The 20,800-nt window shown below is 47.3% G+C and overlaps 1 protein-coding gene across 2 annotated transcripts in view; it reads right to left on the bottom strand.

Moving 5' to 3' along the window:
• Positions 1–20,800, bottom strand: part of ACVR2B (activin A receptor type 2B) — a 122,006-nt gene that overhangs the window by 92,213 nt on the left and 8,993 nt on the right. Inside the window, exon 3 of one of the 2 annotated variants that reach the window (XM_032679407.1) lies at positions 15,073–15,143. In XM_032679407.1, the coding sequence (XP_032535298.1) occupies positions 15,073–15,124 (52 nt within the window). In that variant the 5' untranslated portion in view covers positions 15,125–15,143. Of the gene's footprint in view, positions 1–15,072; positions 15,478–20,800 lie in introns of those variants that run through there. The other variant, XM_032679399.1, reaches the window with a different exon arrangement.

Here is a 20,800-nt window from a genome sequence, read left to right as displayed (position 1 = left end):
TGCCTTAATCACTGGTGGTGTTCTAGCACAGGGTAGGGATGACATTTTAGAGCTGACATAGGAATGCTCTATAAAATTTACCTTTCCTGGGAACATTTCACCAACTGCAAGTTGCTCAGGGGGATCAATCACATGCTGCTCTTCGTGGAAAGCCCCCAAAGGACCAGAACTCTGACATAACCCATGCTTTGAACGGTACCTTAACCTGCAGCACTAAGAGAGCCTATGGCAACAGAGCAGTACCAGAAAAAGACAAAAACATCCTTTGTTCGAAGAAAGTGAGCAATGACAAATGCTGCCACTGTCCAGCTGGAGAGATCCAACCTGTCCCTGTAGATACAGTGGCATCGGTTCCTGCCCTGTTCTTCCTTCCCAGGATTTCTTGCTACCAAGAGCTGGATTTTTGCTGTTACAGGCACATTCCTCAGGGACATTTAGAAGATGTAAAACATCACTTTTCATTTAAAGAAAAATATTTTCTGGCCTTCAAGGAATGGGAAAAGAAATACAGAAAAGCACAAAAACGTGATCAAGGTGTATTCTTGCATCTGAAACCCCAGGAAACAAATAAAACCAACCCTGTTACATTTGTTGCCGTCTGCCTTCAATTCCCTCTATCTGACGCCAAGTCTGCAGGTTTCACTGGGAGGGAGGGAGAGAACAGGACAATGAACTCATCACTTCTAACACACTGAAAACAATCTGCTTCTTGGGCCTGTCTGTCCAGCATGGTGATGGAAGGGAAGGAGTAGTAGTATTTCACACTCCCAAGTCCATGCTCTACATCCATAATCAGCTCTCCAGTACCTCTACACATTTCAGGAGAAGATCCAAGCAGATTTATAGGAGGCTGACTCTGGATTACTATCCCCAAGGAAATTTTCCTCCCAATACCCAAAGTCAGAGGTTGATTTACACCCAGCCTATAATAGACTACATTCCTTAGAGATAACTCCTTGTCTTCAGCCCCGCTGCTATGGCTGCAACTGCAGGTTTGGTTTGTTTTAAGTCGTAGAGTTTATAAATACTGAAAGCAGCACTCAATTTAGGCTGGAAACAGTTAAACTACCTTAGACCAACAGGATGCCACACAGTAAGGAACAGTAATGAGATGATGACACTTTCATAACCTAAAGCTTTCACTAAAAACTCACAGCCTAAGGAAGCTCAGCCCTTCAGAGCAGAAATGTTCAGTTCTCCTAATTGCTCAGAGAGCAAATTTTTCCATGAACCAGTGAATCCAGGGGAGAGCTCCTGAAGAGCACTTGTACCCATTAGGCAGAAACTGGGGAAGTATCAGCTGGGGGGTTGTAAATGAGGTGGTGTTCAACTCATTTCAAATGCCACTGAGCACCTCAGCGTGCACCACACAGTGAGGAGCTGCCAGTGGTGGCACCAGCATGAGGTTGGGAGCTGTTGGTAAGCAGATTCGGGGAAAAGAGGGACTCCTGAAAAGAAAGTTGCTGGATACCAGAAGTTCCTGGATAGAGCTTTCTCCATCTTCAAGCAAAACACAATCTCTTTTCCAATTTTCACTTGTTTTTAAAGGCTTAACATCTAAGCAGAGCCACAGCAGCCCGTGCACCAACCAACTGCAAAACTAGGCAGTGGTTGTCACATCATCTGTGCTTGAGGTGAAGGTATTTATTATTAAAATAATAACAACTGTAAGTCTCTACCTCCCTGCATGGGAATGCTGAAGTGATCTAGAGCTCCACATACAATCTCCTGTCTTTGGGGGTCAGGGACCACAGACTTTGACTTTCTCAAACATCACAAAGGGTCCAAGCACTGCTCCCATAGAGCAGCCTCTCTGCATCTGTGCATGCAAATAACAGCACTTTCACATCCCACCAGGCTGGTACTCTCAGTTTATCATCTTCAAGATGCATGAAAGTGAAGCTGGCAAGGATATTACAGAAGACAATCCTCTACAGTGATGATTCCATACTGCTGTTCCTGCCTCTGGAAGTGTTTCTAGTGCTGGTGAGTGTCTCAAGGACACAGGTACTCCCAGTACATGATCCACCCAAATATAGGTGATGGAAAACCATCCAAAACCTTGAGAAGGAAGCTCTGCTAAAGCACAAATCTAACTTTTATAGCTGTGCAAAATCAGATCTAACTGCCAGTAACTAGGGAAGATCCATTTATCTATCCAGCTAGAAAAATATCTGCTGGTAAAAGGAATAGCAATCAAACAAAGAAATGGCAAGCACTGGCTATGTTTTACAATGCACAAGTCAGAGCCACAAAAATACGTTCCTGGGAGTGCCAACATCCCAATGAAAATAAATTCCAGAACACAAAAAAGGGATAAAAGCACAATATAAACCTCCTTCTTTCCCCCACAGTTCTGCTCTGTGACCATGTGCCACAGAAACAGAAATTCGACTTGGGTTGAAGGTTTTTTCCCCCCAAAAAAGCAATTAAAACTCTTTTGTTTGGGTTTAAAGAAAAAGTAATGCCAACCACTAATAAACTTTGGGTTCGTGAAGTTTCGTATATTTTTTCAATGTTTAAGAGCACAAACCAAACCGAGGGGCTGCTCTTTCCAGAATGTCTCCTCCTGCTTCTCAACACAAGATGATGAGGAGGTTGAACTTCCCAGCTCCCATAATCACTGTCACAAACGGGAACCTTCTGGGCAAAGAACACCCCAAAAAGAGGAAACCAGAAACTTAACATCCCATCTCATTTTCAGACCCTTCTCCTTCATGTAGTTCGTGAAGCAGGAAAAGAAAAGGAAGCCGTAACACAAACTCGGATACAGAAGTACATTTAAGAAAGCAAAGCACCAAGATTGATTAGAGTCTTCCACTGCTTTAATAAAGAGCCTAATGATGTCCAAATTATAGCAAAGCTCAATTGTGTAACCAAGGAGCCAAGATTTCATCCTTGATAAGGACATGGATTTCTGTCTCACAGGAGAAGCCTGCAGTTCACTAACAAAGATGACCTTTTATATTATACCCTTCAAGGCCACAATTAGCTGGAGAAATACTGTACTAACTTGGCAACATGAGTTTTTGTACACTGTGCTAATTTTTAGCAGAACCTTGCCAAGACCATTACCATCTTCTAATGAGACAAAAAAAAATACAAATACAAAACCCACTGCTCTCCAGACCCAAATTACTTTCCACAATTCAATGCAGTTTTAATTAAGATGATTAAATTACAGCAAAAATGATTAAGATGATATCCCACAGCAAACCACTAAAGGTATAACACCTTAATCCAGAAGAACCTGGCAAACACATATTAATGATAAAGTATTCATGAAAAGCTAGAATTTTACACATGAACCAATTTTACATCAGTCAAACAATACCTTGGGAGATATTTGTCACAAGTAAAAAAACAGTGACATCCATCAACAGAGCACAGTTTTTCCAAGACTACACAGAAAGAAATCTACACAGAAAAAAATTGAAAAGGCTACAATTACTTTGACAATGTTTCTACAGCTCAAAGGAATTTGGGGGTTGAAATAAATGGTTTCCTTCTCCTTCCCAGGGCTCCCAAAATCAATTTTATATATAATTCTTTCATTTTTTTCTTTTTTTCTCTTTTTTTTTTAAACAGAAGTCAGATCAGAAGTGCATGTGAAATCAGGTCACTGCAATAATCATGTACATGGTACATTTCCACTATTGCCTATTAACTATGAGGTTAAATGAATGAGGAAAAGTCTCAGATCCATATTTCACCAGTGGAAATTATTAATATAAACATAGTGCAGTTCAGGTTTTAACCTTACCATCCAACTGGGCCTACTCACCTTTGGAGAAGGGTAAATGGCATTAAATTAACAGACAGGGTTCAAAAGACAGCTACATGGAAGCATGGATTCCATTAAGACCTGGAAAAGGATCCTGCTCTGGACTTCAGGTAGTTGTTTTGGTGCTTCAGCACTGGATAAATTCAAGCCTGTGATCTTGAAGAAATGGTAGCTTCAGTGTAAAAGCTGTGCCACTCTTATGAAGAGAAGTTAAAAACCAGCTTATTTCCAGGTGAAATCTTCTGGAAAACCTCCACAGAGGCAGAGGGAAATGACAGAAAATGGTAAAAGAGATTTGCAAAGAGGTGGATGTAACCCCAGATTCTCTTAAAAGTTGTGTCTGACTACATGAGAAGGTACCAAGTAATGAAGGTTTGCCTTGCTCTGGACCTCTCTGCCTCCAAGACTGACCCACACCAGGGGGTTTTGCAGAGTTAACTACATTGGCATAAAGCCCCACAATGTAGATCCATTCCCAAAATGCTGCTACACTTTCCATCTGAGACTCCTTTGGGGCTATTTGCTTGTTCACACAAGAGACCTGTTAGCACTCAAAATGGGGAGATTTCACTAAAAATTAAAAGGAAAGAAGAAAAGAAATCTGTACGTTCCATTGCACGGCCATACTAAGGAGCTACTAATGACCCCCCAAAAATCACCCAACTGCTCAGGGATTCAGGACACAAAAACCCTGAAAAGCTTGTAAAGAACAAGTGCATTAGAGAAACTTAATGATTTGATTTTATTTTTTTTATTAATATAGCTCTGAACACCCAGCCAACAGATGGCTTCCTCTCAGTTGTAATGGATCTGATGAGAGGTGAGCCCCAGTCCAGGTGAGAGGTTAACTTGACAGTTTTCTTTAATAGACGAAGAAAAGTCTAAATGGAGAGAGATAAAATTCCAACATAAATCCTCCACCAAGGCTGCTATGAAATAACTCTTTTGTTTAATTATTATGAGCTGGATCGGCAAACACTAGATCCCGACGGACAGAGAGCAGCTGTTACTATAACAGAAAGACATTCATCTTCCCTCCTCGGGACCCTGAAACTCTATCAACAATGCCTGTAAAATGACCCTCAGCTCCCCCGCCCCACTCCGAGTTTTCGCTCGACTTTCATATTCAGACCTATTTTTAGCCAACTTTATTTTGTCGTACCACACTTCAAAGTTTTGCACATTAGCTATTTCAAAATCATTTCCATGAACAAAAAGCACCGGGGACGTCGACGGGGCGATTCTGGAGCACAGGCTGCGGGAACGGTGCGTCCCTAGCCCAGGGTTTCTTCTTTCATCAGCAATTCATTGAGAAGGAGCCTACAGACACAGTTACCCAGCCACATGCTCTTGCATCTCACTTACCTAACAGGGTAGGAGTGGTCTCATTTACCTCTGAGGATTACAGTTACCTTGGAAGGGCTTCTTTTAGCTGTTACATGATAAATGGCTGATCGGTACAGGATTGCAGGGAAAGGAAATTCTATTACCAATAAAAAAAAAAAGCCAAGTTTCTCACGTTTGCTTTTAGCAGCGCTGACTCTGTCCCACTAGACGACAGCAGAAGTTATGTATCTACAGAAAATTATCTATAGCAATAAAAATTAGCTGTAAAAGACTTCCACAGTTATCTAAGGTATAATATAAATGTTAAAATACTGCCCATGAACGGGCACATCCGGCCAAACTCCAGCTGATGTGAACAGGCACGGTGTCAGGGCATCAGGAGGCAACAGCCCTGGGGACAGTACATTCAGTGGGTTGATTTTTTTTTTCCTTTTTTCTTTTTGCATCAATCAAAATTAAGGCTGAATGAGCTTTGTGCTACCAAGTTGGACCCACAAGAGGAGATGGCCAGTGACAGCAACTGTGCTCTTTGAAGGCTCCGTCAAGAGCTGCTTGTCTTTATCACGTGCATAAAAAAGCCTGGAAATTGGGACTGGAGGGCCACTGTGTTGCTTCAAACACTCTAAAAGGTGATAAAAATCTACACAGGAATTTCTTGCTGTAACTGTGCATGCTGATCCATAGGCCCCCACTTCATGCTTTCACTTCAAGGTGTTCCAGGAGCCTGAGGAGGGGACTAAAGTATGTCTAAGTGAGGCAGAAAAACGACAGCAATCAGATAAAAATGTTCCTTGCCATGAGTTTTGTGTTTCTGGGGGTTTTTTTTGTTGTTTTGGGTTTTTTTCTGTATGTTTGGGTTTTTTTTGGGGAAAGGGGGTGTTTTGGGGGTTTGGTTTTCTTTTTAAGGGCATTTGTCTTTGAAATGTTTCAAAGGAAGCCAAGGAGCGTGGATGAGGCAGCTCAGTGGCACAGCATACCCCATGAGATCATCCCCACCTGAGAGTCCACACCAGAGCTGGGCACTCACAACTCCACACCATGGACACGGGCAGACAGAGCTGACAACCCAGTAAGGCAGCACCAAGCACCAAATGCACATCCTGCCCTTCTCAATCACGTTGTGCTGAGCTTTTATGCATCCCAGGCTTCTTATGTAAACAGAAACTTCACAGCTGGAACCTGCTCCAGGTGTGTGAGCACCGGTGCCCATTGCCACCACCCAAACTCATTTTTTAGGAGCTGAGTAGGTGAGTGTTTTCCAGCACAACTGCAACAGGTATTTGGGAAAATGTCTTACCCAGGATGTAGGAACGTGCTTTAACAGAGACTCTCCTATAGAAACAAAACTGCTTGATAAGCTGTGAGTGCACGTGAAAGCAAAGGATTATGAGTTCAAACTTTAGTGCACCCAAGAGCTGCCCAATAGCCGCCGCTGGCCTGTAACTGGATACTCCCGCCACAAAAACCCAAGGACAACTAACTGAGTTTCTCAGCCTGCATGTATACAGGGGAATTAGCATTCTTAACCCATTAATTACTCTCAGGAACTACAGTGGCAATACAAATCCCACTGTGTTTCAGTTGCCATACTGAGCAGAGAAAACATAAAGACTCGGAGAAACGAGTGACCCACGTGCCTGCAGGTTGCATTGCCAAGGCTTGGTTGTCCCAAAAGTGAACTTGCCAGGACAAGGCTACCAGCAGCATAACCACAAATCTGCACTTTGCTGAGCAGCTGCATCTCCAGTCAACTGCAGTTTCCCTCTGCTTAGTACAGGGACCCCTGTAAATCCGTGTGGAAATGTACAGGTCTGAAGCGAAGCCAATGCCTACTCGCACTTGAGCGCCTACAAAGCTCATCGGCTCTTCCAAGACCAGTACCACTGTCTCCTCACAGCTTTCATATTGCAAAGCTCAGCTTGCTGCCTCAGAAAAAGGCCTGAACACCAACTGTGCAAAGCTTAAATGCCCTCCTTTCCTAGAGAAAGAAAGTATCAATGGCAAACAGAGCAACCTGAGAGGGGAGTTTTCAGACAGCTCAGACAAACTGTAGCAACAGCCTCCAGCCCGCAGAAGCGACCCAGAGACTGCAAAATGTGAGAGCAGCACTAAAAGGGCTTAAAAAGCCTGAAACAGTCCCATTTTCTGAAATGCTTTTAAAAAGTCACAAAAAGGAGACAAGGGTTTGATTGAACATTTCTCCACTACGGACCCATGGTTGCATTCCTCCCTCCCCAGGAATTCAAAACCGTCTGTAGAGGTAAATTATGTATAAGCAAAATATTCCTAAAAGCCAAATTTTAAGAGTTGCACACATTACATGAAGCATTTTTAAATAGCTAATGTCAGAGGAAAGAAGGGTTAGCCACCTAGATTGACCATTTGATAGATCAGGCATAAATGGAGCTAACTTTATCCCTCTCATCCACTCAAAGGCTTATCATCTCACACCTTGGAGCAATAAATTAGGAAGAAGCATTACATTAGCACTATTGGCACCACATAGAAATTTTAAACTTCTGCTACCAGTTAGAAAGCAAGTTCTATAATGGGAAAAAGCTTTAAATAAAAAAAAAAAAAAAATTTAAAAAAAGGAAGAGGCAATCACAGCACCTAAGATGCTACAGTGTCAGCTACTATGGAATTTTTAAAATTACAACCTTTGCCACTGTGGTTTGGGACTCATTCAGCACAGGTCTTGGATTTTGGGTTGGTCCGAAAAGCACCAGAGACACGCCCATTTCTTCCAGTTTTTGTTTATTTCTCTATAAAACTGACAGCAATACGTTCCATTTCCAGATCTACTGGAGGAGGATTAACTCGCCCTCTGTGCTCCCACGAGTACCTTTTTCTCCTTCCATCGTCACACAAGGGTACATATTAGACATAAAGAGTCCAGTTCAAAACCCACATCTAAATTTGTATGAGTATCCACTTCAATGAAAATTAATGTCCCTCAGACTGTAAAGCACTGCATCTTTTCATGAGCACGCTTTATTCCCTTCATTTAAAGAAGAGGTGCTCCTATATGGACACGTAACTCTGAGACAGAGAGGAGAAAGAAAACAAAATGACACCTCTGGCTTAATAAAACTACCAGAACATTCTATTTTTCCCAGTAGATTTAATTCAAGGTGGACAAAAAAGGATAATGTGGTGGTCAGAGCACCAATCATGGACCAAAGAGGATGGGGAGTAATGTCCTTGCCGTGCCACTGACTTGCAAGATCTCAGAGACATCACTCTCACCAGGGAACCCATTACAACCCATAAATTATGCACTATAAGAATAGGATGAAACATCCACAGATACAAGTTTTACTTCTAACAGCTCCTGTGCAAACATTTTCAAAGGCTCATTTCAGCTGCTTAATACATCCCTGCTTCCCAAACCCATCAGAGAGGCCAAAAAGGGTGTTTTAAGCCCAGGCTGCTTCTTGTCCTGCACCCAACCCTGCCTGCACCCAGGCCCATGCTCTCCTCCGAGCAGCCTCCTGCCTGCAGAGCTCCCCTAAGGTCCCAAATTGAATCTGCAGTGAAATGACACACCAAGCTGGAAATTGCAGAATTATTAATGAGAACCAGGTCATTTACATCTTCCTCCAGCCAGGCACAAACAGGTTACTCCTTCCTCTGTGTTTCTTTATACACACCTGGGTGTGTGAGCCAGTCCCTGCTTGTGAGCACCCCAACCCAAGAGAAAAGGATCTTCCCAAGAAGAAAAACACACCAACCACCTCCAGCACAGTCACCAAATCAAAAATCACATAAGGTGGACAGAGCACATTACCAGATTAAAGCCTGACTTCACCCCATACAGAAACACTTCCTCACATGGATTATTTTATTAGTATAGGTACAAAACATTGGTGTGACCTTGCGTGAGCCACTTCATGATGATGCAGCAGGGAGCCCTTGCAGACAGTATCATTTTCTCACAGTTGGTCCCTGTGCTCAGTGTTTTTTGGGGCAGGGACCTTCTCTCATCACAAACAGCACTTTGCGAAAGAGGAGTCGTATTTTTCCGAGGCACCTAGACACCAGTAACAGATTTTTTCTTAAGTAATGTGATGGACCAATGCCACATGCAATAGCCTAATCAGAGTGAGACTCAAATACAGGCAAAATAAGAGGCACTTGTGTGCTAGGGGGAAGCATATTATTATTATTTTACAGTTTACACTGACAATTGCTGCTCTTAACTTTTCGTTTGAATTGAAGCTATACTGTAGTAAAGAAGGAAGATGACAGAGAGAAAAGAACATGAAATTGGTGAAAAAGACCAACAGTTATATTCAAATCTAAGCATAAAATGTGCTGTGTCTGCAGAACGCAGGCAGAGTGTTTCATCTTTAATTTACTTCTCTGCCCCTCTGACTACAGTGGCTCCAAGAAAACTTACAAGGGAGATTGGGGGGGGGAGGAGTGATGTATATTTTTCCAGTATACCTTAAAGGAACAAATTACTAATGAGATACAAAATTATTTCAGAATGAAGTAATAATGAAGAGATTAGACATTAGTTGATCCTCAATGGTTAATGGAGGGGAAAGGCAAGGGGAAGAGTAGAGCTTATACTGGTGAATGCTGCGGCCACAAACACCTCTCTTAAACACATCCAATTTCACTGATGTGAAAATCTCCACATGAAGGAACAGGCGAAAAAGAGCTTAAGTGGGAACAGGGTGCAGAATGCCAAGTGCTACACTGAATAATTCAGATCCAGGCAGCGCTATTGGCCAGGCAGGAAAATCACACTCCCCTGCTAGTTTTAAAATCAAAGGCCAAGAAGGGATAAAAGAGAAAGACAACACCTCTTTAAAGCAGAGATTACACTCTGCAGTTCCCATTTCCCAACTTCCCACAAGGTTTTGTTACAGAGAGAGCGCTGGAGCCCGAGTGCTGCAGTACTGCCAAGGTACAGCACCTCGCTGCCTGCACCCCTGCCCACAGCTGTCTGAGGAACCTGGAAAAACCTGCCACATGCCTTTTTGACACCACTCCTCCAGTCCAGCAGCAAGAGAAAGCCAACTCTACAGCAGGTACTGATCAACCCAAGTTGCCTTTGCAAGACTTTCTCAGCACATGAGCAGTTCTCCAGGTGCCAAAGCTGAGGGTAAGAGCCCGTGAGGGCTTTCAGTTGGGTCTAGATCACCACTGAACTCTAACAGGTTCTCTCCCCTACTTTCACCCTTCCCAAAGTACAGGAACAGTTTTCCAGCGCTAGCTGACAGGGTTGGAGACACAGATTTCCAGGCAACTGACAGGAGGCACCATAAGGAGGGGCTGTGCCCGGCACTGGGTGTGGTACTCTCTGGAGAAGGGGCATCCAGGGTCTTACCTTGCCTTGGCCATGCACAACCAGAAGCAGGGGGTTACCAAGTCACTTTCACAACTTTTAGACTACTGTCCTGGGTGTGTTTGGTAGAAAGTTGTTATATTTTATTGGGCTTCAAAGATCCAGCGTTCCTAAAATCCCATTTAATTCTGACTATTCTACTGCAGCTCCACAAGGTCAGCTACTCTTAACACTGAATTTTAGAAATGCTTCTAAAAGCAGGTCCTGCAACATGACACCCAAAGCACATTACACTACAAGGCCCCAAACGTGGAGTAACTTTGACTTCTGCTTATTTAATTTTAAAGGTGTTCCCGGCTTTCTAGGAACAGGCACCATGTGGGCAGAGCACACAAGCACACCTTTGACAGGTGCCCAGCCTCATACCCTCTCTTGTCATTCACCTCCTTTGCTCTTGATAAATATACATCCCTTGGTTCCTTTTACACCTGCAACACTTCTGCAGAGTGACCCACCCCACAGACAGGAACGATGCAAACCACAGTAGTGGGATTCCTGAGCTGGCCCCATCATCCCATTACACAAGTTCCAAAAGATGTGCCTCTTGGAACCTCTCTTCCGTCTCAAACTGTGTACTTGTCCTGCCTCCCAGAACTGGAAAAAGCCAGGAAATCCTTCTGGGGTGATCTGCAAAGCAAGGAGGGCATGCATGGGGGTGGGGGAAAATGGCGGGAGGGAAAGAAAAGAATAAAAACAAAACAGAACAAACAAACAAAAAGCAGACAAAACAAAACCACACAACAACAACAACAAAAAAAAAAAGGAAGGAAAAAAGAGTGAGGCTGGCCCATCTCTTTCTTCTCTACCATCTATTCAGAGTCAGCAGGGGAGGTCCACAACTGTTGCATCATGTAAAGCACAAAAAAACCTGACAAGCGTGTTTTAGCTGATGGAGAGCAGAGTGGACAGGAGGCTGGTGACAGCTCGAACGCGGGCAGTGCGAGCCCTCCGCTTTAATTGGCTGCTTCTTCCTATCGCATCGAGCGAGCAGGAGCCTCGCAGCCTGCACGGGCTACCCAAAGGCACGAGAAATGGCAGAAATTTCAGTGTGTAAATACTTTAGTTAACTCCCCAGGCTCAGTTTAGACCCTCACAGTGGTGCAGGGATACAGAATTTTTAACCCTGCCTGATCCAGGAAAAAAAAACAAAAACAAAACCAAAAAACAACCAAAGGAAAGATGGAGAAGATGCTTCGAAATGGAGAGTGGGGAGAAGGGGGGAGTTAAACCACAGGCTGTGCAGGACCTGGAAAGATGTTTATAAATAATGCTACTAAAAATAATACACTGTTCACTGGCACCTCAAACATAGCATTTTCTTCTCCACAGAACTCTGACAATGGTTATCGCAGTGGTATAATTATCTAGATTTGATGGCCGATTAAAAAAATATATATCTCAAACACCTGTTCAAGAGTTTTGTGTTTTTAAAGGCCATTGCCATTAACCTTGGGCCACGCACTTCATTGTGTTTAATTAGCAGGCTAATGAAGCCAGTTTTATTCCCTTTCTGAAGCACAAGAGGATAAATAGAAGACAGTGAAAGAGGAGATCAGATCCATTTGCAGCACAATTCACTGCTGCATGGCATTACTTAAACTTGCACCAAAATAAAAGTAATGTAATGGCTCGGAAAACATGTTAGCAATGCATTCTGCAAGACAACTCCTTTTACACCTTCTGTATTTTCCCAAGCTCATCGATTAAAACATGATTTCTGAACATTTGGGCTGCAGAGAATTTGCAAACAAAGGGCTAAAAATGAACATAATGTTTTCCTCAATGAATCCTCAGTACTCAAAAAAAAAAAAAAAAGCATAACAGATTTTTTTTTTTTTTAAAGAACAGCAGCCCGTGCTTGCTTTGTTACAGTCAGCCAAGGTAGCGGTGAGAAGCATCAACAATGGAGGTCAAGCGATTTTCGAAAAGCCCACCACTTTTGCAGAGCCCTAACATGTACACACACAAAAGACATACTTCAAGCAAAGCCCAGTGCTCTGAATCCCAGGAACACATTCCAACTTTGGGTATCTGAGCTTGTTTTCTTCTTTTTTTTTTTTTTTTTTTTTGACTGAACAGCTTTAGTTAAAACTGGACAATGAAGATCATGTTGATAAATACTCATAAATATCAGAAGAAGGACAGAAAGGCTTTAAAAGATGGAGAGGGATTTACAGAATTGCTAATGCACTGATTTAATGATTCAAGAGGACCTTTTCAAATACACAGAATTATACTAATTTTCTAGGGTTTCTTTATTGTATTTTCAGGGGGAGAAAAAGTCAGCATAGGTATGCCCTGTCAGATTATCCTTTTCATAACATGATACATTTAAGAAGCTTTCAGGCTTCATTTTTCTTAAAGCAATTGCTTTTTTTCCTCCAACTTAGATTTCAACCACTATATGCACAGAGCCATGGGATCAGGTTAAAAACCAAACCCAAGCCAAACAAAAACCTAACACCATACCCAAAACAAAACCAAAAAATCCGGAAGCCATCTCCTTTTATTGAATCACCCGAGATAAAAGGATTCCAAGATATATGGAAAGAAAATACAATGACCATAAATCTCCTTTATGCACATAATAGAATTTTTCAGCCAGGAGAGCTGTTGTGATGAGAGCAACGCCGAGCACCAGAAATGTTGCTGGCACATACACACCCCCCCTCGCCTGCTCCTTCCAAAATACCTGCTCTCCTCGGCACTGCTATGTAAATACAAACCCGCACAACCCCCTTCCCAACACATGGAAACAAAGCTGCGTACAAGTGTCCCAGCGATCAGATAAAAAACCCCGAGCAGGCTTTGCTCACCAACACATTAATTTTTAATTTTTTTTTTTTAATTTTTATTGCCCGCTCCCTTTTTATTGCCACTCACACACACACACACACTTTCGGTGTGACTTAAAAAAAAAAAATAAATAAATAATGAAGCGCTGGCACTGTCGGTAATGGCAGAGGCAGGCGGTGGCAGCGCATATTTAATGGGCACTCGGAACAAAGGAAGCCCCGGCTGCAGGAGCGCCCCGGGGCCGGCTCCGCGCCCCGGCCCCGGCCCCGCCGGGCAGCGCCTTCCCCGGGGCGGGGGACACGGACACGCACACGCGGGGAACCCCCCCCCCTCCCTACCCCCACCCGCTTTGCGATATAAGGAAGCCGCGATGGCAAAAAGCCGCCGGGAACTCCCCGGCTGCCCATCGCGGAGAGGGGCACGGCTACAGCATCGCTGCCTCCCGCACCCTGCCCCCGGGAACCCCCGGACGCAAAGAGCCCCCCTCCTTCGTCCCCGTCACCCTCCCGTGCCCCCCCATCCCCGGGCCGGGAGATGGAGGGACCGTAACAAGTCACTGCCCAGCGCCGGGGCGGGGGGCTGCGAGCTCAGCCCCGGGGGGGTCGTGGTGACCAGGCAAGGGAGGGGGCAAAATTGCTGCCGCCCCTGTTTCCCCTGAGGGATATGCAGCGATAATAAAAAAGGAATAGGAAAAATAATAATAACAGAATCAAAAATTAAAAAAAAAAAAAAAAAAAAGGAGAGTAAGAGGGGAGCGCGGGGATTTCCAGCGTGCCCGCGTTTTCAGTGCTGGGGGGGAGCACAGGGGGTCTGACCCCTTCCCCGCCCCCCTCCTCCCGAGGGCTGCGGGATGGGGCACCCCATGGAGACCCCTCCCCTCCTCCCGAAGCGCTGCCCCGTGTGCCTCCTCCTGCTCCCACGGTCGTGTCCGGGCTGTGGGCGAACTTCCACCCGTGTCCCTCGGCACAACGCGCACCCCGCAGGTTGGAGGTGAAGTTTGGGGACCAACCCAGGTCCGTAAAATAAACGGGATGAAGAACATACAAAACAAACACCCTCCGCCTCAGAAGCCTCTTCCCGAGGGATGCTCCCCCAGGCACCCCTTGCCCCGCACATCCCCCTTTTCCCAACTTTCTCCCAGCTCCCAGCGGCGCCAGCCAGCCCCAAAAGGTTCGTTCCGTGCCAACCCCTACGGGACCGCGGCGTCCCGTGGGGCTGATGGGGAACCAGAGGGTGCCCTCGGGGCGGAGGGGGGTCCCCCACAACCCCCCACCCCGCGTTACACAACCGCAGCCTGGCAGGAGCGGGGCGCACACATGGCCATTACCTGAGAGACCCCGCACCATTCCGGAGCGATCCCCAGGTCTCCTCCCGCTGCTCCCAACTTCTACACCCACGCAACTTCCTCGGCTTTCCCCCCACACACGCCCCAGCCCAGAAGTAAATGCCCATTTTTACAAAGTTTCCTCGAGATCGCGCCGTGTTTACATTGCCATGAATTCCCACAGGCTGCCTGGAGGGAACAAAAAGCAGCACGGGGAAGGCTTGTCCTGCGAGCAGGGAGAAAACGGAGAAGGAGGGCGAGGCGATGGAAAGCAAAATAATAACCATAATAATAATAATAAAGGAAATTAAGCCGATGGCAGCGGTGGGGGGATTCCCCAGCTCGGGTGCTCTGCTCTGCTGTGGAGGGTGGCTGCAAATAGCCGCACGGCCCATTCAATTCTGCATTTGGAGACGCGACCGAGAGCCCGAGCGGGAGGTAAACACGCCGAAAGGCTCTTACCTGCACAGAAAGTTCCCCAGAGCACGGCGAAAGTCAGCCACGAAGCAAACATAGTCCTTTACTTTTTTTTTCTTCCTTGCGTGCACCTCTATCCCCAAGGGAAACAAAAATAAAAATAAAAAGATCGAGCGCGTGAAAAGAGGGGGGAGAAGCGCGGCTCTGCCCTCCCTCTCGCTCTCAAAAAGAAAAAATGAAGAAAAAAATCCTGGGGATGGGGGGGGGGGGGGGGGGAGAGAGAGAAAATCGGATTTAATTCCTTCGCAGTCGCAAAATGTATCCAGTGGAGACGAACAGCCAGGGGACGGTTCGACCTGCTCCTGCCCGGCCCACGGTTCGCTCCCAGCTTTCCAAGAGTTTCTTTCCCTGGGCTTTTGTGCTGGGAGCGCGGCGTGCACCACACACCGACTCCCCCACCTCCTACTCCTCCTCCTCCTCTTCCCCTTCCCCCTCCTCCTCTTCCCAACCCAGCCCCTCCGGCTCCCCCAGCAGCGAGGGGCGAGCGCACACACGCACACGCCCCCCCCCCCTCCCACCCCCGAACCCAACCCCCCCACGCCGCGGGTTCCCGCGCAATGCAAGCGCAGGATTTGGTCTTCCCCCCCCCACTTTTTCCCCGCACACACCCGCGCATTCCACACCCACCATTCCCCCCCCCTCCCCAACCCCCGCGCAACCCACGCGCGCTCCCCGCGCCGGCAGCGAGCGGGGAACCGGGACCGGGACCGTGCGCGGTGGTACCGACCCCGCATCCCGGGCGGCTGCGGAGCGGCAGGCAAGGGCCGGCGGAGGGGCTGCGGGGCGGCGGTGCGGGGCCGGAGGAGGAGGAGGAGGAGGAGGAGGAGGAGGCGGCTGCGGGGGGCCGCGGCATCGCGGGCTGCGCGGGGCGCGGGGCGGCGGGAGCGGGGGCGCGGCGGGAGGTGCCATGTGCGGGATGGGCAGGCGGGAAAAAAAAAACAAAATAAAGGGGAGGGGGAGAGGGGAGGGCGAGAAAGGGAGGTTTGTTGCGGTTTGGAGGGGTTTTTTGTTGTTGTTTTGGTTTTTTTTTTTCTTTTAATAATTAAAAAAAAAAAAAAAACGTGGAGAGGGGAAAAAAAAAAAAAAAAAGCTGAACGGCGTCCAAAATGGCTTCTAAAAAAAGGGAGAAGCCAGCGCGGAGCCAGCGGGGAAACCCGGATGTTGGATACAAAGGGGGATGGAAGGGGCGGGGCGGCGCGGGGGCTCCGCGGGCTCTGAGTGGGGAGCGGCGCTGCCCGTCACGGCCGCGCCCCGCGGGGAGGCCCCGGGGGGGGCTCGGGGACGGGAGGCCGGAGGGGGGGGGTGTATGGATAGGGGCAGGGTTAGGGGCTGGGGTCTGCAGCGGGGAGGGTTAGGGGCAAGGGGTGACGGAGGGCGTGTGCGAAATAAGGCCAGGATTAGGGGCTGGGGTCTGCAGGGGGTGTAGGAGGGTGTGAGTGAAATAGGGGCAGGGGGTGGCAGAAGAGGTTTAGGGGACAGAGGAAGTGTGAATAGGACGGTGGAAGGGGCTGGAAGGAGAGGTTTCGGGGCTGGAGGTGGCGGGCGCGGAGGTTTAGGAGCAGGGGTTGGCGGAGGGTGTGTTGGATAGGGGCAGGGGACTGCAGGGGAGAGGTTTAGGGGCAGGGAATGGCTGGAGGGGTTCAGGGTCGGGGTGGGGGAAGTGCAAACAGTAGGCACAGGAGGTGGTGGAGGGTGCTCAGCGGAGATGTTTAGGGGAGGGGGTGGGAGGGTGCAAAGGGGCAGAGGGTGGCTGGAGGGGTAGCTTGAGGGGTAGGGGGTGGTGGAGGGAGTGTGTGGACAGGGGCAGGTTTAGGGGCGGCAGTCCTGCAGGGGACATGTTTTGGGGAAGGGAGGAGGTTTGGGGACGGGGTGGTGCATAGAGGCAGTGGGTCGCTGCAGGGAGGGGTGGTTTGGGAGCAGGGAATGGCTGGAGGGGTTCAGGGTCGAGAGCTGGGGGAAGTGCAAATAGTAGGGGCAGGGGATGGTGGAGGGGGCTAAGGGGAGAGGTTTAGGGATGGGAGGTTGGATGAGGTGGAGGGTGGCAGAAGGTGTGTGTGGTTAGGGTCAGGGGGCTGCAGGGTGGAGATTTAGGGGCAGGGAATGGCTGAAGTGGTTTAAGGGCAGGGAGTGGAAGAAGTGCGAATAAGAGTAGGGGATGGTGGAGGAGAATGGAAGGAGAGATTTAGGGACTGGGGGTGGCAGGCAGGGAGGTTTGGGAGCAGGGGGTGAGGGAGGGTGTGTGTGGATAGGGAGAAAGGTTCTGCAGGGGGGAGAATTTGGGGGAAGGGGGGAGGTTTAGGGGCAGAGGGGTGGGTAATGGCAGTGGATGGCTGCAGGACGAAGGTTTAGGGGCAGGGAGTGACCAAGGGGATTTAGGGGGCAGGATTGGGGGAAATGTGAACAGGGCAGGGGACAGCGGAGGGGGCTGACAGGAGAGGTCTAGGGGCAGGGGGTGTCTGGAGGGGGAAGGTTTAGGAGCAGGGGATGGCTGAAGGGGTTTAGGGGCAAGGTTCGGGGGAAGTGTGAATAGGGATGGCAGAGGGGGCTGGGGGGAGAGGTTTAGGGGCAGGGATCATAGAGGGTATGTGTGGATAGGGGTAGGTTTAGGGGCAGATGTTGGCAGAGGCATTAAGGGCAAGGCATGGGGGGAATGCAAAATAGAGGTAGGGGATGTCTGGGGGTTATTTAGGTGGCTGGGGGGAGCTGGGGATGGGACAGGGGATGGAGGATGGGGTAGCACGGGGCAAAGCCACCTCAGCCTCTCGGGTAAATTCCCCACGCCTTCCCAGCGGAGAGAGCAGCATGGATCCCCCTGGGGACAGGAATAAACTGTGTCCTTGTAGAAAAAACAATCCTCTTCCCAGCAGTGAGAATGTCCTAGATCTCCCTGCACCCACAACGGCCCCTTGACCCCAAGACCTGGTAGGGCAATGGCTCCAGGACAGTGTCCAGGATCGCCAGGACTGAAGGGGCACCTCAACAGAATCCACTTTTAGGGCGTTTCAGTGTTAATAAGGTTTTCTTCAGTGCCAGGACTACAGGAATTGCATTCTCTCCACAATTTATTTTAGTTATAATTAAATAATACAGCCTTAGGGAGCACCAAAGGAATCTCGAGGGGAAGGAAGAGGAAAGATGCTGAAATTGGATCATTCCCAAGGCTTTGGGTCTGCGAGGTCCACTGACTCATTGGAGAAAGGACTGTGGCATGGATGGATGCTGTGCACGGGCAGAGCTCCTGCACGTGGCAATGAACTGCAGGTCAGCTCCCTCAAATTTGTCCGATGGGGAGTAAGGCTGAAAATATTTCTAAACTCATTTTCTTTTTCCTCTGGAGGGAGATAAGAGTAAACATGAATCATTCTTCTAAAAGTTTGAGAAGCATGTTGTTCCAAGAAGAAATATGTAATTTTTCTTTTTACAGTAACAAGTTCGCAGGAAACTTCAGGAGGCTTTTACAAAGGCTTGTAACCACTTTGAAGCTGGAGACTTTTTATATACGTATAGCACTTGTGTAACGAGGTCTTAACTGTGAATGAGATTCCTGGGTGCAGTTGCAATAAAGTGATTAATAGTATCATTCATGGTATCATACCTCATTCATAGGTTTCCTGTAAGTAAAGAGGAATACATTGGCAGGAATACAGTGGTTGTGACTTTAAACACGATACTCTTGGGGGGAAAGTTACAGCAAACACGTGCACTGAAGGGCAATGCAACTGGTAAAGCTACAAAAATGGCTCCAGAAAATAATTTTTAGATCAAAAATCGGGGGGAAAAAACCACACAAAGAGGTAGTTCTAGACAGGTCTGTGGCACAGAGAAAGCAAGGTAAGTATTGCCACACAGCTTGTGAAACCAAAAACAGAAAATAAGGAAAGGTGTCTATCAAAGGAATGGGTCAGGGGTGATCACTGTTTATTCGGAAACAAACAGTAACGAGTAGGGTTTATTTGTTTGGGGTTTTTTGCAGTCTGGAGACAGAAAGGCCTGATTTTGTTACCAAAATGTTTATCACCAAAATGTTTGTCACTGCTGCTTGTGGCAGATATCCCTAAGAAGGCCACGGAGGATGCAAAAGGGAATGCAGAACAGTCATCAAAGGAGAAGTAAATGTCCTGGCCGTGGGCTGCAGCAGCTCAGGATGCATTTGAAGCCTCAACAGAAGTGACAAATAATGGGTCAATATTTCCTATAAAGCTGCTTATTTCATTTGAAAGCAAATAACGGGTCAATATTTCTGGTTATTTCATTTGAGGAATAAGTTGTTAAACAGCTACCAAGTGACTGAAGTATGGAGAAAGGTGTCGGGTGATAAAATATGACCCGGTGTTTCACTGTACCAGGATCCCCACGATCAGCTAAAACAAGACATTTAACTCGATCCAAGAGGACATCAGCCCTCGGGAGCAGGCAGGGTGACCAGCACAGCGGTCACTTGGGCCGCCTCCCTGCCCAGGCTCAAACACTCCCTGGCCGGCGCTGCTCCTATTTTTAAATCTCTGTGCTATGAAAAGCCCCGTTTCACAGCACCTGAATTGGTGCCTTACAGGCAGGGACTCGGGAGTGTGTTTATCACGCAGCTGTCATCGCTTTTGAGGAAACAGGCCCAGGGCACTGCGGATGTTGTCCTAAAGCCACCCGAGGAGACAGGCACGACGTGGCCTTTTGCACCAGGGCAGCTTCTGCTGTGTGGCACAGGCAATGCTGCACAGAGCAAACTGACCCACCAGAGCTGGACCCAAGGCCTTTTCGCCCAGGGAGGAATGATACACTGAATTTTCAGTTACTGAATATCAGTCCGTCTTGCTTACATTGTTTCACAGGGAGGTGTTTACCGGTTTGAAAAGGTAAAATGTTCCCTCTACTTGCAACAGGAAAGCCCAGGAGTGAGTATTGTCGCTGGAGATAATGTTACAGCCTTAGCAACGTGACACTTTAAAACTTCATCAGCCTCCAAGAATTTCAGAAATAGCAATGAATGAAGGTAGCAAGTGTTAAGAGCAGGCAGTGCTTGCAAGAAGTGCCCTTACCAGCAGCGTTTTCAAGAGCTGTTTTCTGTTCCAGTTATCGCTAGAGCAGCACAGCTCAGACCGCTTTTAAATAATTATACTTAACAGTTAAAAAAACCTCCCGTGCTAAAATAAATTTTAGCTAAGATGGTTTTATGCTTTGCAGCCTCATATGACACTCAATCTTTCTCGTGTGACTGTTGTAACGAGTCAAATTCGTGTATTTTGATACTGTGCACGTGATAAAGATGCTTGGATCACTTAAGGCTGTACAAAACTGCAGTGCTCGCATGTCATTTATCTTAAAATCCTATTGTAGTGCTCGTGAAACGTAATTTCTTCATTGAATGGGAATTTATACTGACAGAGGTGTTATAAAACATGGAAAATACTGCGGGGAGGGGGCCCAACGTTTTCTTTATCTCTTCAAGTGTTCACTAACGGGGATTTATTTTTCAGCTCGGCGTTGGTTCACTGCAGGTTACAGAGCTCTGGTGCAATTACAGGGACCCGTTTTCAGCCTTCTTAAGCAAAATTCACATTACTTGCAACAGGTTGGAAATGTGTGCTGCGGCCCTTGAGGCAGCAAACTGGTTCACAGGCTGCAGTTTCCACATTGGTTCCTAAATCTGCTTGTAGGACATCACCCAGCCTAAAGGAACTCCTGGGATCCCAGCCTCTGCCTTCCAGTTTCAAAATGC

Source organism: Chiroxiphia lanceolata, chromosome 1 (genome assembly GCF_009829145.1).
Source record: "Chiroxiphia lanceolata isolate bChiLan1 chromosome 1, bChiLan1.pri, whole genome shotgun sequence".
NCBI lineage: Eukaryota > Metazoa > Chordata > Aves > Passeriformes > Pipridae > Chiroxiphia > Chiroxiphia lanceolata.
Note: the sequence above shows the minus strand (reverse complement) of the source record. Positions and strands in the feature narration are given on the sequence as shown.